The sequence below is a fragment of the Ammospiza caudacuta genome, chromosome 6, assembly GCF_027887145.1.
Source record: "Ammospiza caudacuta isolate bAmmCau1 chromosome 6, bAmmCau1.pri, whole genome shotgun sequence".
Classification (NCBI taxonomy): domain Eukaryota; kingdom Metazoa; phylum Chordata; class Aves; order Passeriformes; family Passerellidae; genus Ammospiza; species Ammospiza caudacuta.
The window spans coordinates 27,876,171-27,903,878 of record NC_080598.1 but is presented as its reverse complement, the minus strand read 5'-3'; the positions used below and the strand labels follow the sequence as shown (position 1 = coordinate 27,903,878).

The following is a 27,708-nucleotide window of genomic DNA, read 5'->3' as shown; positions in this document are numbered from 1 at the left end:
GACAGTAACAATACAATCTAGTCATTAACAAGGGGATCTTTACAGCAACTTCATAACTAAATGATGTTCAAACATCTCACATTTCTAGAGAATATCTAGTGAATTGAGTGGGTTTTGTCTGGGTTTTTCTCAGAGTGAAACTGAAATGAAGCACTGAGCTGCTTAATAGATCTTGCCATGCTAATCCCTAGAGGTCATGGTCTTTGCCTACCATGGAAATTTACTGGACAAATGAAGTACTGTAGAGTCCTTCTTGTTTTGCTCTTCAAATTGACATGGGGACTACAAAACCAGTGTGCAGGAAGAGGCACTGGGCAGGGAGACAGGTCTGGGTATACCTCACCTCTTTTACGTGTCCCGGGATGCATTGTGCTGTTCAGGTACGTCACTGTACTCTTCTTGCGCTGCAGGGAACAAGGGAACAATTTCTGTCGGGGAACGTTCCTGACAATAACTATATGCAGTAGCTGAGGAACAGCGCAGTAAGTACTAAGTGAGATTACTGGCTTTTGTGTTTTCTGAAGCACACCTTCAGAAATGTTAGCTTTTTTACACTGCTTCTGATATCTGAACTGCTTCAGGCTGATATGCAAGCAGACCAACACACATTGCCATTTGATGCCAGGTTTATATAGGAGAAGGCAGAAGATACAAGTACTAGAAACACCCCAGTGTATTTACTATTTAAAAATCTGAGTATCGTGTCATTGCAATGGCCTTTTGAAATATAAATGATAACTTGCCTTTCTAGTTAGAACTGAGAAAGCTTACAAGGTAGCAAGATGTTAGAAAGACACTCAAGATCAGAATGAAAATACCAGCTTCCCCCCGCAAAAGATTAATACCTCAGGCTCAAAAACGGCTCCACTGTACACTGGATTTGCTGTTGTTCTTCTTTTCCTCTCTTGTCGCTTACTTTGGATTTCTTGTAAAACAAAGCATTCAGATTAGAAAACAATGGATCTCAGAAATTACATAAAGTCCACAGAATTCAGTTTGCATGTGAGAAGAACTACAAAGATTTCTACAGAACACCAGTTATGCCCGGTATAGGCAACTGTGTTATACTTTTAACTTCTGAAGGTTTGAAAACTAACAGCTGACAAGGAATACAAATACAATGCTCAAGTAACTGATTAAATCCTTCTTCTGACCATGTAAGCCATGACTAAGACACTTAAAACTCATGGTCACTATAACTGGGATCTTAAAAAAATGCCTCTGGTAACCTTGCTGACACTTGAAAATACAGTAGAGAAATATGCAGGTGATTGAAATTATAGGCTGTCTTTCAATGCATAGGATTAGAAGTTTAAATTATAAATCAAATTATAATCCATTAACTCATTCATTAAAAATTACAGTTCCATGAAATAATAAATGAAAAATTTAGGCATAGGTTACAGTAAAATTATCCATGGTGTATCTTTGCAGATAGAGGTCGTCCAGAGAGCATTGGTATTGCCACAGATTTCTACCATCAGAGCATACACTTTCTTCCCAACCTCTGCTCCACTGCATAAATAACTTTATGCTTTGTTTCAATGTCATAAGAAGAGCAAAAACATGCACAACAAACTAAGTTAGATGAAGAGTACAGACATCCCAACGGTACTATTGTACAAGAAAATACTGCATTTAATACAAGAAATATTTTGGAATCCTACTTCCAATCTAGAATGACATGAAACCAGAAGCTGAACAACCAACCTAAGACATTTTTCCTACCTTCCAGGTGGTCATGAGTAACTAGTCCCAGAGACACCATGAAGGCAAGTTTCTGTGAGAGGGAAGAAAAAACATAATGAAAAGTGCAACTGTTAGGATGAGTCATTTATGCCCTTTAAAGGTAGCTGACCAGTAACTAAGCACCAAAATAATTTTTAGTGATACTTTGCTTCTATAAATCACTTTTCATTCATGCATGTCAAACTTCTTGGAAAAGGACAGACAAGAGTCCCGTTTCCTAGATGGGAACCTAGCCTGAGATACTGGGAAATACCCATTGCTCATGATCACAGAGATGGCAGAGCTGGGAACAAGAGAGCAGTTTCTTTACTCCCATTCCAGCACTGAACTGACTATTAGAAGATACCAACACAGTTCAATTGCCAAAAAAATATTGCTAGTTTAAGATAATTCTCCATCTATTGTGAACTACAAGGAACCAACTCTAGCTTAAGATTTGCTATTTGCTAAAGGCTATGGGTTTCTTAGAGGATTCTAATTTTAATGCAGGAAATGCAGAGACATGTAAAAATCAGAATTTTGTTGTCTAACTGACAACAGTTAGAGCTCACACAACAGTCAATTTGAATCCATCTATAGAAATAAATGTAGCAGAGCATTTAGTTGTAATCAGTTAAAAAGCTCTTTTACCCCAGACTAAACTGGACTAAAACACAAGCAGAATGTGGATATATGTGACTCTTTCCTTCCTGCTCACCAGAGTAGAAATATTTTATAAAGGAAAACAGACAGTTCTTCAGCTTTGAGAATAACTCCAGAGTCTAAAACCTCAAAGGAGTGGAAATCAACTCTGTAATCTAAACCCCTGTTTGAAGTAAGTATCATGGAGAAATGATGATCTTCTAACTTACAAAAGACTTAGAAGCCAAATGCATTCCGGAATTGAAATGCAATGCACTACATCTATTTAGATTTTTTTATTCTGCAGCCTTATCAACTACTGCTGTCCAACAGGAACATATGGAATGCTGAAGTTAAGAAGTCTTGAGGGAACAGAGGGAAAAAATATTTTCTGAAGGACAATGTTCTTTTTTTTCCTTAAAAGAAAGCTCTGGGTATGTTCTGATACCTGTGGATTTTCTTCTCGTTTTGGCTTCGGTGCAGCAGGTGGAGTAACTGTACGACTTTCTGTTTGCTTCTCTTCTGTTTCCACATGTGGTTTAATAGTCTGCAAGAAAACAGTGTTTCTCACATTCAGTGATAACAATGACTTTTTTTACTTTGACTATTAAAGCAAAACAAATACTTTCACAAATACAGGAGAGAAAGTGTTTAAAGCTGACAGTGTGCTAACAATGACTTAATTGAGGAATCTAATGCAAGAGGAATGTTAAGTAAAGTATTTTCATTTAACAAAGAATGAAACAGCCTTGTCACCAATCCATTACCCCACAGAGCCACACAAGATAAAATAGCGATTTTAAGCGTTAACTTTGTTACAGAAATCACTGTAATGTATAGGAATACCAGACACTTCAAGAAAATTCATCTCATCAAGACTTCCACTTAAAAACCCCCTCGGCATGGCACATACATTTTGTACTTCTCACTCCTCAGTCTTTGTATTTTATAGAATTTTGAATGGCTCAAAAACTGTCTCTCTGAACTCCTCAATGTCAGATGTTTCTGAAGCCTTTTTCTTTTCTCAAGTCATAAATCTTCTGCATGACATCCCTCAGCCTACAGCATGGATGTTGAGGCTATAAACTGAGTAAGGTGAGCTACAGACAGACAAACTTTTCGCTTTATGATACATTATATTAAATTATGCAGAAAATTTCATGTGTGATTGAACCACCACATTCTTCAATGTTTTTCTGTAGTTGCCAGTAATTATTCAAAGAGCAAATGAATATTGCTGACATCAAAAGGAACAGTAATCAAACGTCAAATATTGTAGAAGTACAACTTCACATGGAAAGCACACACATTGCTGAGTAACCGGTGCAACAGCCCTGAGGTATGCAAGAACCTACTCTTGAGACTTCACAAGCAGAGCTGAGCATGAGCACAACTTTCATGCACATGATTTTCCAGTCTCATAAGTATTTCAAAAGCAGAAAGAAGGTAATTTCAAGGCACATTAGTCTAGGAAAGAGTTATAAGTGACATATATACTACTATTATCTATATAAATTACATAAATATTATGTTATAGTATGCAATATAGTATAAAATGTTACACTATTACTAACATACAATACTCAAAAGAGTTAAAAGTGAATCAGAATATTGCTTTACTTGAGCAGACTGGCAAGGACGCTCAGTTGCAATCCACACTGACTTAAGTAATTTTTATTTTACAGAAGTCTTTTCTGGAGAGAGACTTTAAACATACAGAATTCTCTGCTTCTGAAGGTCTCCTTTCCACTCATTCAGTTTGATTTAGACACAGGGAACCATCAGACTTCAGAAGCTGAGTGAGACTATTTTGCCTCCAATCACAAGATTGCAAGATCAAGGGATCATGGAAGAAATGGCTACAATTATCTGATTAAATATCCCTACAATTCTGTGCAATTTTTGCCTTTCACATAACCACCCTTTGAAAAACAAAAGGGCTTGATATGAAGATGGACTTCAGCTTGTAATTGTTCTTCAAGATTCTAGTCAAACCCTGCAATGTAGCCTGCTTATGAACTACTGATGTTTAAACAGTAGAGGGAGCATAAAAACACTGAAGCAGGAGAAAAAGTTGTCAATGGCCCATATTAAAGGAAATGGTAACATCTATCCCAAGAGCTGCAAGTCATTCCATAATTTGTACTGCCATTGGAACATGACTATCTCCAGTATCCACTGAAAACATCTCCCTGGCTGTCGTCCTCTCCACAGTTGCACAGTAAAGCAATAAACCCAGTACATTGCATTAGTAGGCACTTTATCTGTACCTGTTTTTCAATGTTTGGTTTGCTGATCTGTACAGTCTGAGGCCCAGCGAGCCTGGTCCCCGGTGCTGCTATCACGATGCTGGTGAGCTGTGCCATAGGGAAGGTTTTGGCTATGGTTGCTGTCTGCCCATTAACTACACGAACTGGATGGATGGAGTTCTGAGAGTTGGGTAAAGAGGTGGGTGTGAACTTTGTTGTCAACATCACAGGCCTCTGAATAAGCTGAGGAGCTGCAAGCATTGGGGGAGGTGCAGGGGCAATAGGAATGTTATTTTGGGCAACTGGTTTAGGTCGAACCTACAGAAACAAAAAGAGAAAAAGAAAAAAATAAAACCCAGAGATTTGTATATCAGTATTTCAGATCAGCTTTTCACTAAGTCTTTCAATTCATCCTGTATAATCTGCAGGAGGCTGCTTGATTTTTTTAGATAACGTCATTTTTAGCATACTGTCCTAAGTATGTTAAGAGAAAAAAGCACCACATTTTCAAGCCTACTTACATAAAACCCATCCATAACATTTGCATATATAGTCACCATCCCTGAAATGGTATTTGGATGCACAGATACTTATACAGAATGTTTATCGCCAAATGCCTTATCTGTATCTAAATTAACATCTTGGTTTTAAAGCCAAAAAAAATCCATGTGATATTTACAGGCACAGCTGAGGCACTCGTATTAAAAGTGTTTCAGGGCTTTGTAATGAACCTCCAAGAAATTATGAAGAGTTGACTGTGCCCTGAAACAAAAAATTATTTTTTCCAGCAAATACCTGTTATCTGTCAATTCTATATATTATTTAGATACCTGCACAACCAATCTTGATAAGCAAAAAAAGTGACAAGATTATATATTAATCCCTTACTGAAAGTGCTGAATGCACAGGTAAATGCAACTATTTCTTTTCTTTCACAAGAATGAGAAGAGCCACAAGAATCTTTCAAAACTCATCACCAATACTTGCTTATTTCCTGTCTCTGTTAAGTTTGTAATTTAACAATGGACTTAAAATATCATTGCAGAGTACAGAAGTAGAGTACATATACAAAATATCATTGCAGAGTACATTGTCGCAGACATTTCTCCACAGAAATCCTTTCTTTCAGATTTCTGTGTCTTCGAGAAGCCAAAAGCCTCCGAAGACAAAATAAACAATTATTATCAACTGCTAAAAAATACAACAAAAACACCTATTTTAATTAGTAATTAATTCATGTTTTATATTTATAATTAAAAACCAATCACCAGTACAAACCAAAAAACTGAATCCTTAACCACAACTTTATTATAAATTCTTTTCTATCTCTTCCTAACTAACCTAACTACTCTGCAAAACCTCTTCTCTATATTCTATTAGTATAACTATAATATATTATATCATATATTAATAAATTCAACCTTCTAATATAAAAAACAAAATTCACCATCTCTCTCTCACCAGCTGCGCCCACTCAGGCGCAGTAATAGTACATTACTTTAAAAATAAAGCTCTTTTTTTCCTCATTTGATTCCTATCCACCTGCAATACTCCATAAAGCATTTTACCATGAAAAACTAGGTCACATTTCAACAGATCTCACCATACCCAAATATTAATCAGATAGCAGCCTTTGCTTTCCTTTCTCACTTTGCAAAATATTTACTTTTATTCAGAGCATCACATACTTCAGACAAATGAAGCAGTTCATCCAAGACATTTTTTTTACATAAAGAAACAATCTGTGTCCTCCCGAAACCATGAAGAAAAACAAGCAAACCACAAGTTTTACTACTCAGCTGAAAACAGAAGCCACTCTCCCTTGCAATACAGAAATACTTGGGAATAATCTAGAGACATATAATTTTTTCTTTTTTCATTCATGAGTATCAAGCAACAATTACAGCAATTTAAGGCCTTAGGTGATGCTTTAATTTTGATGACACCTATTCCATGGGTTCATTTCACTTATGGCATACAAGATCATTTATAATCATCATATGCAAATTTCATAACTACAAATTCATACAGGTGGAGGGTGGCTGAGGAGGTCTCTAATTTGACCTCTTGCTCAGAGCAGGACCATCACTAAATGCATATTGGCTGGCTTAAGGCTTTGTCCAGGTAAGTCTTGTAAAACTTCAAGGATGGAGCTTTCACAACATGTCTGGCAAGCCTCTTCCACTCCTAACTGTCCTCAAAGAGAGAAGTGTTTCCTTATATGCAGTCTAAAACTTCCCTGTCCTCATTTATGAGCATTGCCTCTAATTTTCCTGCCAAGCACCTATGTCTCTATGCCCCCAGCTTCTTGTTTATATCTTTGCTGATACTGGAAGCAACATTGCTGTTAGGGTGCCTCCAAAGCCTCTTCTCCAAATTTGAAAAGCCCAGATTCCTTTGCCTCTCCTTACAGGTTATATATTCCTGCTTATATTCCTGCTGCCCCAAGCTATCTTAGTGGCCTTCCTTCCAATGCTCCATGCTTCAAATTTATTAACCAGGGATTCCAAAACTGCAGGGTGTTTATTGGACTCAGTTTCATGATTGCTGAGGAAAGGTGGATAATCTCTTCCGTGAATCTACTGGCTGTAATCCTGCTGGTACAGGTCAATATGCTGGTAGGTTTCTTTGTTGTTGGGGCACATCACTCATTGAGCTGCTGTCAACCAAGACCTTTTAATCTGTGCAGCTCCTCAGCCAGTCAGTCCCCAGCCTGTACCTGTGCAGAGAGTTAGTCCATTCCAGGTACAAGACCGCCTTTTCTCATGCTGAGGCTCAAGAAATTCCTGCTGGCCTCTTCCTTTATCCTGTCTAGGACTGTCTGCATGTCAGCACTGCCTTGAAAAATATTGACTGCACCCTCAAATTTGTTATCACCTGCAAACCTGTTGAGGATGAATAGTTTTCTCTAGCACATCAGCAGTAAACACCACTCAATGTTCATCAAAAGTCTCTTCTATCTATGCTATAATTAAGTTCCTCCTTCTATTGTTTGTTCTCTGTATACGCACCTGTGGAAGAAAATTTGGACGAGGAGTAAGTCTGGGAGGAGGGATGAACTGCGGCACTTTTATGGGCTGAGGCGTAGCCTGAACCTGCTAAAGGAACATGAGAAAGCACAGTAAGAGGTAAGAGGAAACTTTAGCTTTGAAGTTTTTCACCAAAATTAACATCCTGAAGGTACTTTCAGACCTGATGTCCTCAGTTTTCACTCTGTAAACGATTTTGCATAGCAAGAGGTTCCTCATTAGAAATATATTAAAGACAGAACTAAACCTTATTTTCTAGATCCTACACACCTTGCTTCATAAATTGCAGACATATTTCCTTTTAGTTCAACTGTACTAACTATTGTGCTCTGCAATCTAAATCAATTTCATTTGATGATAATAAAAACTCATGTTTGTTTTAATCATTAAAAAGTGGCATTACAACAGACAGAAAATAGTAACATTTTGATGTTCAGTTATATGAGCTATGGTCTTTTCATAGTGAATGACACACAGAAGAATGAGAGAACATCTCATGCAAATAGCAAAGATTTGAAAGTTACAACTCTCCCAGCAATATTAATGACACTGTGAGGGGCTCTAAATAGACAATTTGAAATTTTCAAAAGTAGGCCATTCATTTGAAACAATTAGGATCTGATTTTAAGGAAACCCAAGTATTACCCTGAAAGGGTAACTGAAATCAGCTGCATGGAGCTGCCACATGATTAACCACTGAAGAGCACTATCAGTTACCATGAGTACCTGGGGAGATTCTCTGAAATTAATGTCCATGTTATTTTATACCCTCCTGTATTTCTGTCCACCCACATAAGATTGCAATTTTCTTCAAAAAGGTCTTGTACTGATTAATTAGTACTTGGGAAAATATTCTGATTTTTTGATGAAATTTGCTATAAAAACATAAATCATAGACTACTATTAAAATAGAATTACCTCCTCAAATCAAAGTTATTCACCAAAGAAATGAAGTACAGACACAAAGAACAGATGAAGTGGTGCAAGGGATGACACAGGAAAAGAGAACAGTAGAAAAAACTCCATTCAAATAGTCTTCTCTATTGTGATCACAAGTATATGCCTCATTAGGAAGCAAAATTACTTCCATCTACATTAAACTGTATTTTAATAAATAGAGATAAATTGGATTTTGTTTAATAAAGCCATAGCCTTTACTTCAGAAGTAAAATTTCTCTGTCATGTTGTTACATAATGCCTGGTTTCCAGACCAAGAAGCCTATATAATCCAGTTCTGAAACACTGGTTCTTTTACTTCTAGGTGGCTAACTATTCTGGAAAAGACTCTGTGACGTAGCTAAAGCACAAATCTGTATTTCCAAAATACGTGTTTTTAAAGAGACAGAAACTGTTTATGTGTTTGAAAACGTGCTGAATGAAGACATGGTAGTGGGCAAACTTAAGGGATGTGTCTAACATCAGAGACTTTATTATTCAAAAAAACCCCAAGACAAAGACCCAAACTGATCAAATGAAGAAAGTCTGACATCTCCTTTGCCTAAGAAAAGAGTAAGAATTCTGCAGAGCATAGCCATACAGATTCAGTAAGGGCAAAGCAATCACTACTGCTCCATGACTACAGTTACTAACAGGGGAAACTTTACACAGAGGTGATGACAGCACTGATTCAATTCTATAAAGCAAAACAGTAATAACAACCCACATGGAGAGAATATGTTTTTCTCATAGACTATCACTTTAGCAATGTCAGCTAGTGAAGACTCACACCATGTCCCTACTATCCTCCTTTCTGTGAGAAACCCTGACTGTTTATTTTTTTCCAATAGCCTTCTTGTTAACCAAACCCACACATATCTGCAGGGCAAACACATGAAACGCTTACCAAAGTTACTGTGTTTTTTGTCACTATTTGGACTGCCTCAGCTCCTGGCCCAGTGACCTTATTTGTTGTCTGGAGGTTGACTGGTGCACTCTGCGCATCAGTGCTGAGGACTGCTTTCTGATTGTTGTTGATAGCAGTAACCATGGCAATGGTAGGTCTCTGACCCACAACAGAGGCAGGCATGGTCGCAGTTGCTGCTTTCAAGACGAGAGGTAGTGTCTTAGTGGTGATCATAGAAGCTGTAGTTACAGTTTTCTAAGGGAAACAGAAAATACACTGTAAGAGACAGAGACACTCTGTATCAGACAGGACGTGGGTTGGTTAGTCAGAAACAATAGACAGCAGGAGAAAGAAAAGGCAACTCTGAGCCTATCTACCTGCTGTTCAGACAAGCACATTATCTTATGCCTCTGAAAACTGGATAGCTAGAAGCATTCTCATCTGAGGCACCTGTTTGGTCTGTTTTAATCACCTGCAGCATTGCAGATTGAATCAAAACAAATTCCTGAGAAAATTACAATTAAGTGTTAGCACTGGCATATCTATTTTGGATCTTTCAGTTTCATATTACTTCCAAACATGCACTGTCAATGTCAAACATTTAAGGTGGAGGTTTATGAAACATTGCAGCAAACTATGCAATGTTCTCACTGAACATCTCAATGCAGCTTCTCACTGAATAAAACTCCTATTTTCAAATGGAAACTGTAGTTACAGTGATCCTCACAATCAGAGGAAGAGAGGGGAAAACATTCATAAGTTGTTTTTTTTAAAAACAAAAATATAATTTTTATTTTGGGCATCCCAGTCTCAGCTTTAGTGATACATAGAGTTACCTTGCACTGAACTTTGTTTCCTAAGAGCATCAATAGGGTTGTCCTGAAGTTGTAAGAGCTGGCTGTTAGTCTGCCCAGATGCAGACAATTAAATTTAACTTCTGTGGAATGGGCTAGTTTTGGAATATGTGTTTGACACCATGATTACTCTTGGGCTGTTTTAAAAAGAATGGTTTTGAATCATGTAACACCAGCATTTATCTGAAATGCCTCAGTACATCATGCCCAAAATTCCAAAGTTGAAGCAACTATCATTTCAGAGTTTTGTTTTAAAATATACTGTCTTCCAAGATGCTGAGGCAAATGGACTTTACAAATCTCATTCAAAAAGCAACAAGGTGAGAGTCTCCATATAAAACCAGAACACAATGCAAACAGAAAACTCATGACACATGACACTTGACAGAATGGCAAATGATCTTATTTCTTTTCACTTTGGTGTAAATAATCCATTGCACCAACAGCACTGCATCTTCAAAACTTTAGTCACATGATGAAATGCTGTTAGTACTAAATAGCCACCATTCCCTCCTGATATCAGCTCTGTGTTCTACATTGGAAAAAATGGAAAACCAGGGATCAGGCAGTCTTTGTGTTCTGAACATGCCTGATTTAGACTACTTGACTTTAATCATACAAGACCTTTATCTTTTTTCTAATAAAATAATATATTTCCCATTGAATGCTTCAGTGTTTTCACCAATACTGTCCCCTTAAACAAAGAGTTTACTTTCACACTTCTAATTTCATAATAATTAAACTATGTCCACTAGCTGTTAATTATGCACAAGTGTGAAAAAATTCCCTGTATAATGCCAAATCAAAGGATAATTTATGCTTCAGTTTTATACATTTATGAAAAACCCAAACATAATTAAATTGTCCTTGTTGCAACACAATTTTCTTAACTTTTTATCTGAGATCTAACAAGCTTATCAACCTCTGCTGCACCTTCTCCAAAGTAAGAGGATCCATTCCCATAATGCAGTAACATTAGTCAAGCTTTTCCAATGAGATGTAACGTGGTATCATTTTCACAAGCATTACATTCAACCATAAATGTTTTAAAGAAAGGTGTAATCAATCATGTAATGCAAGACTGTGACTTTTCCAAGGGGTTCTACTAACTTTGCAAGTACTCAGAGTACAGCTTCAGTGAGATCACAGAGCTTGAACATCCCTGTTACTTTGCTGAGTATTAATTAGATTGCTTATTCTAAAAAGTAGTCAATGCATTAATCCATACTGAAGTTGAATTAATATTCAACTTAATATTCAATAAAACTCATTCATAGTGAGTCTGCATTATTGCACATAATATTGCAATAATATGACCTTTCAGCAGGCTTCTAGCTTATGAAAATTTTAAAAGACCTCACTGGACACATGTATATTAAAATGTCACTGTTAATTATGGCATATAAACCTAGATTCCTAAATTTGATTGCTCTGAAAACAATCTCTGAAAACATTCTCTGCAGTGACACAGCCTAGAAAAAGGTGTTATTTACAAAAGCAGGCATGAACAAACTGTTCATAAAGAGACAAAGTATTTGACCTTTCTTTGCTGAAAGAGATTGAGAGACAGTAAGGCAGAGGTAAAACCTGAGATGCAGAAACAAGTGAGGATGCTTCACTATTTTAACAACATAAATAAAACCAGAAAAGTGTTACGGATAAAAGCTGGCTTATTTTTCCAAGGGACAGGACAAACTGCCTTCCAATTTGTAACTACTTTCCAAGTACTGCTGTACCATGTAATACAGTACCAAGTCAGACGAGTGTAGCAGTTTTTTGTCTGTTTCGCTAGAGGGCTCTTTAACTTTGAACAAAACCTCAGTTTTTACAACCCAGGAGATGACCTGGAAGTTAATGAGTGAATTCAAAGTGTGGGATACTGAGAAACACACAAAATTGTGCTTGCTGCTCTCATGTTTCCTGTCTGAGAAACAGAGATCACTGATACAACAATGATCCATTGTTTGCCTATAAATACTTTAGGACATAGTAATATTTGCTTCTTTATTCCATTTCAGCTTTGATATTGATGTTGCTGCTCAAAATGTGTTTTCCTTAGTTAGGTTTGCTTCATTTCTTCAATGTACTTTTCTCAAAACTACAATTAGCTAAGCTTCACAAATGCATTTTAGAGTGCACCCAAACCAACTTGCTGAGTTAACAAGAGAACTAGCAGCCCAACCATTTCTCTCGCCTCTACTTTCAGAGAAAGGGAAGATGAGAATCACAACTGGTCAAAGCTGTGGGTGTGATTCACGGCAATGTGCATAAAATGAACTTCATAGGTGAACTCTGTCATCTGCCTATCCAGGTGATGGCATGAGCTCCTAAGATTGCATCAACAGGAAGAAAAGACTTCATATACACTTCTTACAGAACACCTCTCTGCATTTTCTAGCTGTTTTATTAGCACACTTTTGTGAATTCAAATACCTGAACAGGAGAAACTTGAAATTCCCCTCTTAAGCAAACCACTTTCTCTGTTGAGTTCTGGGATTATATCTCTATACTGTACTAAAATTCAGTTCACCTTCCCAATAAAGACCCTATTTCCTAAAACTTGAACTCTGCAATTAACACTATATACTTTTAGACAAATCTTTGAAAATTCAGGTAAGTAAGACTTGGTATGACCTACATCTGTTTAAAATTAACCAAGCAAAAAGAAGAAGGAACTGTTTTCTTGCATTTTGTTTTCATTTGTAGAGGGCATTTTGTTAGTCATTTAAAAATAAATGACTAACAAAATCATATACCTCATCCAGAGTGTGTAAAGTATTTACTCTTTCTGGAGACCTACTAGGTATGGTCAGACTCATTCATGCAGCTAGGGAAAAGACAGGATCATTTGCTAAACTTTCACTTATTTTTAAGAAAGGTGATACACTGCCACCCTTGTTTTCTGTGGGGTTATGATTCAACTTTGAAACAGTACATTGTTTTTTAAACTCAGATTGGAGATTTTTGCCAAAAAACCCAAAATACACATATCAGCATATTCACAGAAGAAGAAATTCATTTGGCACACTAGCAGGCATAAGTGAAAGTTTGCAGTTTTCTCTCTGCATTTTCTCTTTTTTTAATTTTCAGTGAGCTTCACCTTTAGTAAGAAAAAGAATTGTAGCTTTTTACCTGTGATCCTATCACGTTTGGAGAGGGTGCCGTGGACTGTTGCTGCTGTTGATGGTGATGTTGCTGTAGCTGTTGTAGTGGTTGTGGCTGTGGTGTCTGTAGTTTGTTTTCTGACTGTGCCAATGGCTGTATTTGAAATTTACTGTCTGGCTGTTCCTGCTTCACTATCAAATTCTTCCGAAGCTGCTCCACCACTCTTTTCTACCAGATAAACAAAATCATAAACAGAAATGATGACAGTTGTTTAGCTGCACGTACTAGAGAAAATAATAATCCCTAAAGATATATTTATTTAGTAAATAAGAAACTGCTCAGAAGCTTAGTGGGACTTCTCTTTTTGGAATTTAAGTATTGGTGTTATCTAATAGACAGTCTAAAATTTGCCACAGAGGAGTATTACAGCCCAGCAAGGTGACCTCACTGTTTTCGTAGAAATCCACTGACCAAAATTCAGCCTATTCAAAAACAACTGCAAGATCTCAGAAACCTGTATTTATACAATTCCACATGCTTTGACACCTTCAAACACACACACTCCTAAACAGTGACAAAAAAGAACTTTGGGTTGAAGCTTCCCAGCTGACTTCAAGGCAATAGGCATGTCATTTTGTACAAGGCATTGAAACTGAGTGAGAGACATCAGTGCAAAGCGGGGATCAGGAAGGGCATGGATGCATGGTCCTTCTGTTCAATATTATTGTCACCTGAAAAAGAATCAGAGTGCTCTCTGAGGGAAGAAAATGCCACAGATCTATTTAGATCTATTTCTTCCAGCTTAGGGGCTTCATATCACATTTTAGCTTCCATTAAAGTTTGAAATTATTTTAAAAGAGGTTTCTTCTCCTGGGAGCCATTGTGCACCTTTAGACAGTAAGAGGATTTAAGAGCAGATCAGGTGACTTGCAACATAAGATACATGTTATCTGCATGGATAATAATTGTATTCACAACTTATGTTCATATTATACTTTAGTGTAGACAACAATGAAAACACGGTGAGACTTTTTTTACCTTCTGCAGGCATGACCAGAAATGGACATTTTTACCTATACTCTAACCACCCCCAAATGTGGACAGCTTTAAAAAGATTTAGCTGTATACCTAAGCCCCCTTGATCAAGAGCATATGCACACTTCCAAGAAATTACCCAACAAGGCACTCTTTGGAAGAGGACAATGAAGTCAACAGGCATGGGACAGGCTGAACCATGAAAGCTCTGGTGGGAACAGGAATGGTCAGGAAACCTCTGCCAGAACCAGGCGATGACAGGGGGTTGCCCCAAGAAGTTGCACTTACATGAGAAATAAAGTTAAAAATAATACAACCATTTTGACAATACCAAATGCTTTGAATTTTTGTTTTGCTTTGTTTTGAAGCACTAATATTCAGACACAGTACTAAACATAGAGATGAAAAAAACCACCAAACCAAAAAATCCAGCTATTTACTACAACTGGAAGAATATTTTTCCTCAAATTTCATTCACACATGGTTATGAAATTCTGAGCTAACAAAATATCTGTTTTCTTCATTTTGTGGATATATAGTATACTTATGATTTTAAGTATTTTGCCTATGATGAGCTAATACAGCACAATGCCTCACACAGTGAGTGTGTACCTCTAGCCCAGAAGAAGATAACAAAAAGGGCAAGTTCCCAAATTGAGAGAAAACTGGAACATTAAAAAGCCAAATAAAAACCACAAGCAACAAACCCCACATCCCTGTTTCATAATGATGAAATGTGTGAGCTCACACGATGACCTTTTAGCAAGAATGAATTCAGCGACTTGAAGGTACAGGACTGCCTGGCTTCTACAAAACCCACAGCCCTGGCTGAGGATGCCTGCTCAGCTCTGACAAGAGAAACACAGGCCCAACCTTGCTGAAAATTCAGGGAGTTAGTAAAGGACAGCAGTCTGAAGGAACTATTTTACCCTGTATCCAGTGAAGTGCTAAAACCTGTCAAAGCCTAAAAGCTGTAAACTGTTTGCTCCCTTCTGAAACAAGGGTAAAATAATAGAAGTGTAGAAGGCAATTCCCTAATTCAGATATTTCACATAGTTTTAAATGTCCTGTGTCCATCAGCTTGCTCATATACATAATAACTGAACAATCATTTAAAACTGCTTTCTGCAAAGATCAACCATGTTAACATGCAAATCAAAGTGCAGCGTCAGCAAGCAGATACAAGAGCTGAAAACACAGCCAAGGGGGAGGAGAGGAGAAGGCAGCAAAGTAGGAGAGGAAATAATGCAACATACTTAGAGAATACCTGCAAAAAAATGGACTAAACATACACTCCTCCTGCACAGGAGGCTGAAGAATTACCATACCCAGCATGAACAGGAAGGGAGTTTTTGTCTTCCACAGCTGCATGTACGAATTTCAGGGATAATAATGCTCTTCTACTGATTCCCTGACTGGAGGAAATCAGCAGCAATGGCTCAAGAATGAATTTCCATCTTGTTCTTTACAATGGGAGGAAAATTAGTAAAAAGATTAAAAAAAAAATATTAGAGAGAGGGGGAGGCAGGCCGAGGACTCCTCTGCCATACTGCTACAGCAGGACAAGAGGCAGCACGGAGAGCAGGGGAGCAGGAGCGAGGTGAGTCACATGGCATTCACACACTGCCTGTTCCACCCCCGGGCCTGAGCCACGGCCTGCAGAGATGGGTAAAACAGGACCGAAGCACAGTTTGCATTAGTGCCTTGTGCAAAAACTGACGCTCTGCATATTTGGCACAAGATGGATAACGTGAATGGTAAAACGCCGTTGCTCTGGAAGTCTACGCTATCCTGTTGGAGGCTGCTGAGAGCTGCCTGGCAGCAGCATATCCTGCCATCCATATCCATTATGCAGATATTAAATTGGAAGAAACATCTAATGCTTTTAAGATTCAGAGAGTAAAACTGAAGTTTGCACTGCATGCCAATTGCTTACGCAGTTTAATAAGCTGCTTCTACCAACTGTCAGTAAAAATACCACATTGAAACTACTGAAATAATTTTACTCTCTGCAACACTGTTGGGATTATCTGTTTGTTCGAAATTATCAAGAGACACGCTCTGAACAACATATTTCAAAGTCCACAGCTGAATTAGCAAAACCAGACGACTTTCTCAGGGCTGCACGTACGCAGGAACTCGGAGCAGATCTCCCGTTTTCAGCGCCCCCCTCCGCGCCCCCTCTCACGGCTCAGCCCACGCTGCCGGACTCCGCCCGCAGCTCCCGGCTCCTCGGCATCCTGCGGGAAGCGTCGCCCGGCAGCGCGCCAGCGCCCGGCACGCGTCTGTCTGCAGCGACCTCAGCAGAGCCTCCTTCCGTACGGAACTAAACGGGACGGTGCCATAAAGAAACTCTTGCTTACTGTCAAACTTCATTAACACTGTGTTTTAAAATTGTTCCTCAGTTATTTGACTGTTCTTAATCAATTTTAAAGACAGTTTGTGCTACAGAAAGTACAGTCTGTTTGACTGAGATTTGCCAAGGCTGATATCAAGTCCTAGCTGCATGTCTTAGAGACTCTAACACCAGATAGATTCAGGTGTTCTAAAAGTACCACAGGGTTCTTAAGAAATATTCCTAATTCTTTAAATGTAGTAATTGCCATTTTCCCTTACCATTCATATTTAAGAATACTTAATTCTTACTACTTCAACATTTTAAATTGAGATTAACTCAATCACAAACACATCATCATGCACACAACATGAGTTTTCTGCATGTCTTCAAGCTCTAATTCTCCTCATATTCCTAGAATAGTTTCTTTTCCTGCCATAATATGAGTGTATGAAAAGCATTTGTCTTTCAGGTTTATGGAACCTTGCTCAAAACTGAATGCCAATCCTCTCTTTACATCCACAATGTGAAAGAACTGATTAATCTCATCCATTCTTCTGAACTGCATTCTACCCAAAAAGGAACTGCCAGCCCTATGCAATGGTTACTGCCAGACCACTTCCAAACCCATTTGTTGAACAGTGCCCTGTAAGCACACTACATCATCTCAGAGCTCTTGCTGCCTTGACATCTTTATTGCTAATCTCATCAGGAACCATTCACAGCGCTGAGTTCAGAGCTCGAGACATCTTATATGACCCTTCCTTAAAGTTAATAATTGCAATCAATATTGTGACATTTTGCTATACCACTTTCTCATTCATGCCACAGGCCAGATCCTAACACAGCATTGGAAGATTATTTTGGTTTGATTAAGCGGAAAATAGATCATCTTGATCACGTATCTGTGCCAAAAGACATCTCTGAGCTCATATAAAAAGTACCATGAATATGTTGTTATAGGATAAGCAAAGTACTTGGAGCAAACTTTAAATACAGTTTAAGGTTTTTATCCTTATTAGCTAAGCATTATTTCCATTTTAATTGGTCAATCAAGCAAAAAGTAGTTCTCTGAGTACATCTTGCTTTTAAATACTAGATCCCTGATTGTATTTTGTGACACATTTTCCTCTTCTTTCAGGAAACATGTTCAGAAAAACATCCATATCTAAAGAAAGGTCTGCTTTTAAACTTCAAAAATCAATAAAAATTAAAATATAAAGATATTTTTAAAATGAGAGAGTAAACTAGCACACTAAATAACATTGCAATGCATCCATTTCATCTCACAAAACCAAAGCTGATGTGGTTTGAGCTGCTCAGCTGCCTGCCAGTGACATGCTTTCCCACTCTCCCAATCTCAGGAAGTCAGCTATTATGGATCCTCGGTTACCGGTGCCCTCCAACAAGCAAGATGTTCTCTGGGATAGAAAAGCTGGCTACTGCTGTGAGCAAAATGGTTAAGAGGAAGTACTAATTTCAAGTATGCTCCAACTTGGAAGTGGGGAAGATAGAGGGAATTTCACTACTCTGCAACCTTCCTTTCCAGCCTCCCTTCTCTCTCTTTATCAATCCTATTCCCAGTCACTACCCAAAGAGAAAGATACCAGAATTTCCATGGCAGAAAGAAGCTACAAGATTTTAGAGATGTGCTACAATTAGTCTTTAACCTGTAAAGAGGGTGCATTCTGGGAATGGAATCTGAGAATGGAAAGATTACAAGCAAGGAGAGTAATTGTACACTCATTTACTGCTTTAAGATGGTATCTAAAATTTAAAATAGTGAAATCCAATTATAGAAATTGATGACACAGAATCTACACCAGTAATGAAAAAAAACCCTTTTGTACAAACCAGCTTGAATTAAATTCCATTGAAAGAATGATCTAAGGACTATAGAAATATTTACAGCTATTTCTGTGGTTATACTCTATTTTTATGGAATTCTGCACTTGTGGCTATGCTTCACTTATGGCCAGATCTTTTTATCAACTAAATCTAAACCAACTAAATTAGGAAGAATTTTATTTCCAGAAAAAAGAGTGATATAATTTCCTTCTTCTTAAGGGTGATCAAAATGGCCCCTATATCTTTCAGTCAGAAAAGGCTCCCCCTGAGGCAGAGGTGCTTGAACACTGAACAGAAATGTAGCAGTTGGACTGGGAGGCCACTTTCACCTTATACTCAAGTGCCTTACTGGGCATCATTACTGCAACGCACCCTATTTCTTTTTATAGCTGAAAAACCTGTATTTTTTTTAAAAGCCTTAGTTAAAATACATGGGTATCTAACCTCACCAAGTCAATGGCTGCATCGCCAACACTCCGGCAAGTGTCCCAAAGAGCATGTGCTGCATTCAGCTCACAGAAAACACAGCTAAAAGCAGCACAAAGACACAAGGACTTCTGCACATCTAAAAGAGGTTGCAGAGCATGTGAGGGCAACTGAATGCTTCTCCTGCCTCTGCCATGATGGTCCTGTGGGATGAACATACACTTAGAATACAGATGGGCACTAGAGATGAACCACTTAGTTTTGGAACCCTCCAAATTAATGAGTTTGTTTTGCAGTCTTAACATCTTTAATACAATTTCTGACTATGGCATCTAGTACCTTGTGTAAAATGGAATTTACATAAAACTTAATTCCATAAAAATCTACTTTAATGTTATGTCAGATAAATATTATTAGATAGCATTGGCATGATGTGAAAAGCATTTTTATCATTAAAAATGCTGGTAGACTTATCACAATTATATTTTAAATTAATTCCTATAGGTGTAATTCTGAAACAAACACAGAGTTCAGACATGAACACAAATACTTTGAAAGACATACTGAATATTTCCTTTATGATAGAGAAACACCACTTAAAGCTGCTAGAAATCATTCAGAAGTGGATTATGACAGTTCTGAAAATAATGTTCATTCCTTAATTCTTAACAGGGGAGAATGTTTAATATTTTTTAAATTTAAAAACATAGCTAGAATTATGAATTAAAATTGTAAAAAAATAGCTGTTGTGCTATTCTGCTTTATGTGACTTCTTGATTTCTTTATTTTCAGTACCATGTCTTTTACCATTTGCAGCACCACAAGACCAATTAATTTCTGGAAGGGAATGCTGTACCATGAGATACCTTATGCATCACTGTCTTCCTGTTTTAGAATATTTACTCTTGCACAAAGCAGAGCACAGAGAACGAACCAGTAGAGACAGCATACATACAATGTTTTCCTGCAGCTTACATATTAAGTGTAATATCTAGCTTCTTACCCCAGCACATATGTTAACGAAAGAAATTTGCAAGAACAGCAACAATAATTACACAATGAAGGAATTAATGAATGGGGAATTAATTGTGTGACAACAGGCAAAACAGAACAGGAACAGGAATAAAGTGCAGTACTTTGAATGTAATTAATGAATAATTTAAAGGAATTTTTTTTTTTTTAATTTGACTAGGTTTCACAAAGTTTGTCTTGGTTTAGGTTTTTCTCCTTTACAAACTACTTCCAAGTACAAATACAAACTGGTAAAAGGATATGGGGATAAACTCAACATGAAAACACTGAAGAAATTAAAGAATTAAACTGCTGACTACACTGGAAAAGGTGCTCATTCTACTTTTATCTTGTCCATCTTATTGTTCTACACCCATTTGTCTGTTTCAAGGTTAAAAAAAAGCCTTTCTTAAGGGAAAAAATAAAAAAGTCATCTAGACATAGTTTCAGAAATGAAACAAGAGTCTTGTACTTCAATGTAAAAAAAGTCTGTGTGATTTCCAGCTGAACCTAGTTTACTAGAACCATGTAATGTGGTCTTGTAAAATCTGTCATAGACTGACACCTGCAATATAAAATCTCAGAACAAAAAAATACTGTGGATTTTTATTCTTATGCAGGAGAATACACAGGAATAGCTACCCCCATGGGAAAGCCATTTGCATCTATACACAGTAGCTGTTTACTAAAGCCAAACACCTCTGCCAGGCCAGTCTCACTACATCTCTTCTCCTACCTGTGATTTACCTCATAACATGACATCCTTTAAACCGAATTTGTCTGCATTAAGCAAGAAAAGTAGGGCAATTTAAATAAGTAAACTTATTTCATGTTTTAGAAACAAGCAACCTAAAGAGAAGTATACTTTTAATCTGGTAACTCCTCATATTTTGAATAACTCAAAGGGAAAGCATAGTCATAAAGTAATTTTACAACATACTACTGACATTTTAATGTGCACAGTATCACAGTCCTTGACTAAAATTTAGTCAGCTTCAGTAGGGTTCTTGTGCATCCTACAGCTATTCTCATGACTGAATCACACCTCCTCTCTTCCTCACGAAAGGAAACACACACACAGTTCATGCTCATGTGCCTCATGCATGATCAGAAATATCAAGCAAGATGACTAGTTTTACTAAACTACAGAATAGAAATGCATTCTTTTGTGAATAGAAAGATCTGGATGATCAAACTCTATCATAAAACCCGCTATTGACAACTCTGATTTTGGTAACAGCATCTAATATTTCCTATCCACAGTTGCTTTACCAATGTCACAAACTAACACCAGCATTTTCCCTGTTGTCAATTAAATACTGTTTAGTGCCAATTCAATTAAAATGTATCACTAATAACATCACATCACAGTTCACTGGTGATCTCTACTTCATAAGCAGAACGAGTCATTAGAGCAAAAAGTCACAGTTTCACCTCACTCAGATGAGAGATTTTTCTCTTCTTCCCAGTAATTTGAACAGTATATCAAATATAGGAGTTCTGTTCAGCTAAACATACCTGCTGTCCTATTCTCTTTAGTTAACCAAGGACAATCAAAACAAAGAAAAATGCCTGCTTCACAGAGAAGACATCAAATTAAATCACTGCAGAAGTTCCAAACTGCTGACCTTCAATTGCATCAAGGTTTGTGGACTCTCTGAAGCAAACTCTCTGAAAAACAAAGCCATGGTTCTTCCTTGCCTTCCCAATTTAAGTGGTATGGAGAAAGCAACTGTGTTTATCGCCACTAAGTATGGCTAAAACTACTCAATAACTGAAGATTTGCTGAACTACCACCATCTTAAATTAAAACACCCAAGAACAGGCATTTTCCCAAGAGAATAGAAAGCTCCCCTTTTTTTGAGGGATGCAGAGGTACTGGAGACAGTTCAATGAAGACCACAACCATAATCAAGGATCCAACAAAATACGCTGTATAATGTGAAGCTTACAGAGGCTCTGCATATCCAGTTTATTGAGAGGCAACTACTCACTGAGTACAGATATTTATACACAGAAAAGAAATCCAGTGACAGGAGAATTTTTACTTTCTCTGAGAAGTGTTAAATGATGATTCTGTATCTGCAACTTGAAGGTAGACAAATTCTAGGAATATCAGGAAATAAGGAAATTCAGGAAATAAGATGCAGATATGGTTAAATGCTGGACCAGCCCAACATGAGAGGTAATGGCCTACCATGGTTTAAAGTCTCTAGAAAAAGGGTATACAGCTTTCCAAAGGAAATCATTAATCTGAGTTTTGGAGCAGACTATAGAGTAGATTTGAGGGGAGAGGGATCTGGGACTTGGGAAGCCTCTGCTCATTCTCCTCTCTTATGAGGGACAGTGCAAGTGCCATCACTGTTCCCAGCGTGCTTCTCCAGCACTGAAACTCCACATAAAGACAGCCTTACTGTTTAGAACATGAACATGTCCAGAGGCACAAGCAACCAGATATACTCAAGGTTCTTTTTTCACCTTCTTCTGAAACAGAAGATACTGGCCATAGGTAGAGAAAAAGAGGCAAAGCAAGGTTTTCTTCTTCCTTTGATTGCCTTTTATTGTATGCCTTCCTAACATACTTAGGTTTTTATTGTTTTTAGACATGGAATGGGAAAAATAAATTCTCCAGGTCAGATTTGCTGAGATTTTTTCCCTTCCACTGCAATGCAGAATGTGGATTGCCTGTTTGGACTAGCTGGGCAAATTTCCCCTTATCAACCTGATGATACTGCAAGCACCTTCAGAATATCTGGCAGCATAATCCAGCACCTTTTGTCTGAAAAACAAAGATGTGGAGGACAAAAATTTAATACACTTGATACAAAGCAAACTGCCCAATTCTCCCTGAATCAAAAATTAGTTGTTCTTGCTTCCACCAGAACTCTTCTCTATGAAAGCTTAATGCCTTGGTATCAGAGACCTAGGATGGTGCCATCACTTCATCTACAAGGTAATGGCTATATGATATGCAGACACGAAGAAGGCACACACGGCACACAAAGATGTTTCTGACATCCATGGATACTCCACAGGAGAATGGATTTGAGACTTGCTATATAACTATGGACAATATCCTGCATGCAAAAAGTACTAATAGAGTCCACATAAGGGAATATAAACATTCCTACCCTTAAGTTCATGCTACTTCTCCACAGTGTGACTGCTTGTTCAACAGTTATACTGTCATAATTTTAGACTGTTAAACCTCTGCTCTAGGGTTTATAAAAGATCAGAGCACTTGTCACTCTCAGTGCAGGTAGAGTGAGATAGAGTGGTTGAGCAGTTCATTCTTCTTTCTAATTACACTCCATTAACCTTCCACATGAGAGCTCCCCTGTGCTTTCATAGCAGCAGCACCAACTGGCAGTGTTTGATAAGGCTCGGCAGCATTTGCAAGACCAGCACGTGGCACGGAAGGAACAGCTCAGCTCGGCAGCGCTCACAGGAGCTGCGCTGGCGCTCTGTCACTGAGCTGCAGTCACATTCAGCTGAATTACACACACATGGACACCAGCCTCACCTTATCCACTTCCCTCACAACTCTACCCCTTGAACTTCAGAGATACATGATCTATTAGAAAGCCAAATGCAGAACTAGGGAATTATTTACAATGGGGAACCCAACAGTTACCACACTTTCACCTCACTGCAAAGATCTGCCAAGAGAAATGTATTTAGAGCACTAAGGCATGCAGGGCAATAGAAAAGAAGTTGTTACATTATAATTAGATCACGTTAGTGTATGCAACCAGAGTACAGAGAAGGAAAATTACTTTTGAAATGTAAATCTTTTTTAAATGCACTTTCAGTATCTGGGGTTGTTTGTTGTATGTTCTGAGGACCACACTGCTTACAAACAGCATTATATTTCTCTATAACCTTTCACAACAGTGACCACATAAATGAAGCTTTTCTAAAAAGACAGACTTCTTCAATTAATAATGTATTCTATGAGAGTTTTAAACTCAGTGCCAGGAAAGCTATTTTCCATGTGCATGAAGGTAGATTAGCATTTGTGTATACTGGGTAACAGTGTCAGCACATGCTTACACAGATAAAAGGGAAACAAATTTGGAAGGAGGGATTGTAAACAATCTGGAACAGAACCCAAATTATTTTAAAAATAAATGAAACATTACAAAATCTGCATTTTTGAATGACATTTTACACAAGCCCTTGAATTTTTAAACTGTTTTAAATTACTTCACAATATAAAGTGGTATATGGAACTGGTCCATATAAATGAGGGATGGCAATATTGCTTTTGCTATTAGCTCCATTATCCTCTCCCATGCCTCTCCCGTTTTTTAACATATTTTGATACTTGCATATGCATGTATCTCCATAAATAAATATAACTTACTTCTACTGTAGGTTTCCCAACCTTCAGCTAAAATTTTGAAATGACTGCTGTTTTCTAAGACTTGGTAAGTTTGAAGAGTCTGAAACAAAATCTGTTTGTGCTAAAAGCCAAGTAATGAATCCAGCCTCTTCCAGTCCTTGTTCAGAATAGTTCAGGAATTTTACTTCAGAGCTCTGGTGCCTGTTGTCAAAGATCCTCTCCAGTACAAAGAGAACAGAGGCAGTTCTCTTATAGCAGGAAGGTAAATACTGCTACGGAACCCACCTAAAAATAACCTGAAGAGACTTGGTTTACAAGGGTGATCATTAAAGGCCATTAGACTCACCTTCTACATCTACAATAGATTTTGGGCTTCCTTTCTCCAATTTTCTTAAATTTACTCTAAAGATGCCAATTCAGTCTTTAGTGTAATTTAACTTGTGCCATCTAAGCCTGTAATATATGATAGGAATTCAGAATTCGTGGATGTGATCAACCACAGAGAATCTAAAACTGTCAGGCTACTGAGTTTGCTTCAGGAAAGCTGAATAGACAGAGGGCAGTTCTTACCTCTAAGACACACTTGATCAAAGTATGAACACAAGTATCTTTTTAACAACAATTTTTTTGAAGAATAATGAATGATCTTGTTGAGATACATTTGATATCAACAAAGTGCAAGACTAATTCTCTTGGATATAATTTCTCTATTAAATATCACTCTTATCACTCACCTAATAAATTTGAAACAAACACAATTAGGACATTGAAGAAATTTAACTACAGCATCCCTATCTCCTGTTCTGTGAAAATCTATCCACAGGGCTTCAATGCTATAATCCAATGAAATCTTGCTTGAGCCAGGATTAAAATTTGTCAGACTAGGATAGCACTGAAGGAAAGCAGAACAACATTTCTGTGCCACACGTAGCTCCTACTTCTGTAAAAAAGATTTTTACACATGAATTGTACCCAATACCTCTGTAACTTGTGCTCTCATATTTTTTGAAGTATGTGCTAGAATCATGACTTAAAGCTCCAAAATTCCTGGCTGTAAGCAGCTAGTGTTGAAACTGCTTTCAGAACTGAGTATTGCAGAAAGTGCTTCCACTTCCTGGAGCAGTCAGCCATCACTGCTAACCCCATCTGGAATACTGTTTTCTGACAAGTGGGCTATGCTCACCTCTGAAAAATGCAAAATTTCAGCTGATGAAGAATTTTTAACTAACCACCTGAGAAATGCACCTTTTTTGAACTTTTTGGTAATGTTTGTTATTTTCCCAACACCTCTTAGAAAATATTTCAAAAGGAACTATTTTGGCTCTACACTGTCTTATTATTCTCTGTGTACAGAAGACCTCTCAAAAATAATCCAAGTACATTTCTTTTTTGTTATGTCAGTGGAGAAGATTTCCTGAGCATTTGGGGGGCCCATGAGGTGGCTGAATAGATCTTTTAACCCAGCACAAAGAGGTAAGAAAGAGAAAGTAAGCTGTCCTGTAATACCTCTTTATGCAATTCTCAACACTATATTATACGTGGTTTTAGGGAAGTCCAAGATTTCTTCTGTGCCACTTCAGGCCCATATTAGATTTAAAAGGCAAATTAGTTTGGTGTTTTTTTTTTTAAGATTAAACAAAAACATTAAACATATTTTCATCACATAATGAAGTGCAAGATCTTTTTCACACCATATGTTTGACTTGCTACTTACTGCAGAGAACATGCAATGTATAACTGGATAAACACATTTCATTCTACAAACTGGTCTGACAAGCTAAACCTGCACTAGGAGGTATCAGACAGTCTTAATGAAACTCAGAAGTATTATTTCATTGACATTCACTCAGCATTTCTTGTATGACAATTCAGCTGCGAATGTGGAAGCGTTAGCTCAAAACCCACAGACCTCCAAGAAACAGTATCATTAGGTCTCTCTAATGTTTCTCTAAAAACACCTATCACATCTGTCTCTAACAGCTGTAAATCACAAAACAGTAGTAAGTTTGCCTCCACATGGTTTCACACAGATGGATTTTTTTTTAAAGGAATCACATGTTGCACTTTTGAGAAGGACTGAAAGATTACAGAAACCTAGCAACTGAAGCACAGGTTGTTACAGCAAGCCATCTTGCTTTGTGTCCTCAGGTCTGGTAGCTTTACCCATACTGGGATCTCAACCTCTTATTATTAACTCAGAAAATCACCTTAAAGCTGCATTGTCTTTGCAACAAGAGTTTAATTAAAATTTTATACATGTAATGTTTACCCTTTTAAACTCCCATTCGTAAAAATAAGCCCCCACGTTAATTCTCTTTCTCAGATAACCTCCAAAAAGTGAGAAGATGAAAGGAGCTTCAATATTAGGGAGCAGGTTCTGTGGAATCTGAGGTTGAGGGGCTATTAGATGAAAGAGACAACTGAAAAAACATTTTCCCTCACACTACCTCTGAACAAAAATTTGATGCTGAAATGCAGGGCTGTTTTAGGGAAAAAAATTTCAGGGTTTATTTCTTAACAAATACAACAGAGCACATATTCAAGAAAATAGAGCATAATTATTTGTTTGTTTTGGTAAAACTATCCTTTATTGTAATTCAGCTGGAGTTGAGACAGGACGTAAGCGGAGGAAAGAGGCTTTTAAAAGATCTATCCTACACATGCAAACTTTTATATCACTAAATACATGCAAGTGCATGTAAGTAAATAGTGACCTAGCTTTACTTTGAAAAAAAAACCACCATGACCAAAATCTGAGAAAATATCAACCAATTATAACAAGAATGTGTAATAGGTGTTGTAGAAATCAAAACAACAAAAACCAACCAAACAAAAAAACCCCAACCCATTAACATGCAAACAAAAATACTTGACTGTGCACTGTATAGCCACTAATAATTATGAGCCCAGTACGACTTTCATGGCAATTGTGTGGAGGATCATATAAACATGTTTGTGCTGAGTTGGTTAGAGCATGGTGCTAATAATGCCAAGTTCATAGGTACAATCTCTGTATGGACCATTCACTTAGGAGCTGGACTTGATGATCATTCTGGGTCCCTTACAACTCAGGCTATTCTGTGACTATATCAAAATCACAGTAAAATCCAAAACACGTCTGTCAGTTTGCACAGGAAGACAGTCAAGCTGTCACTGATTGTGAGGAAGCTCAGAAGACAACAAAGAGCAATATCAAAAAACAAAATCAGGAAACACAGAAAAGAGTAAGAAAAAACAGGTTCACACAAGCAAAGAGCA

At 37.5% G+C, this 27,708-nt stretch overlaps 1 protein-coding gene across 3 annotated transcripts in view; it reads right to left on the bottom strand.

Moving 5' to 3' along the window:
* The window catches only part of PHF21A (PHD finger protein 21A), a 125,125-nt gene that overhangs the window by 12,659 nt on the left and 84,758 nt on the right, over positions 1 to 27,708 (bottom strand). For all 3 annotated transcript variants that reach the window (XM_058806625.1, XM_058806626.1, XM_058806624.1), the window contains 8 exons: positions 13,478 to 13,678; positions 9,492 to 9,746; positions 7,631 to 7,717; positions 4,641 to 4,937; positions 2,819 to 2,917; positions 1,729 to 1,780; positions 846 to 925; positions 344 to 404 (listed from right to left, as the gene is read on the bottom strand). In XM_058806625.1, the coding sequence (XP_058662608.1) occupies positions 344 to 404; positions 846 to 925; positions 1,729 to 1,780; positions 2,819 to 2,917; positions 4,641 to 4,937; positions 7,631 to 7,717; positions 9,492 to 9,746; positions 13,478 to 13,678 (1,132 nt within the window). The remainder of the gene's footprint in view (positions 1 to 343; positions 405 to 845; positions 926 to 1,728; positions 1,781 to 2,818; positions 2,918 to 4,640; positions 4,938 to 7,630; positions 7,718 to 9,491; positions 9,747 to 13,477; positions 13,679 to 27,708) is intronic.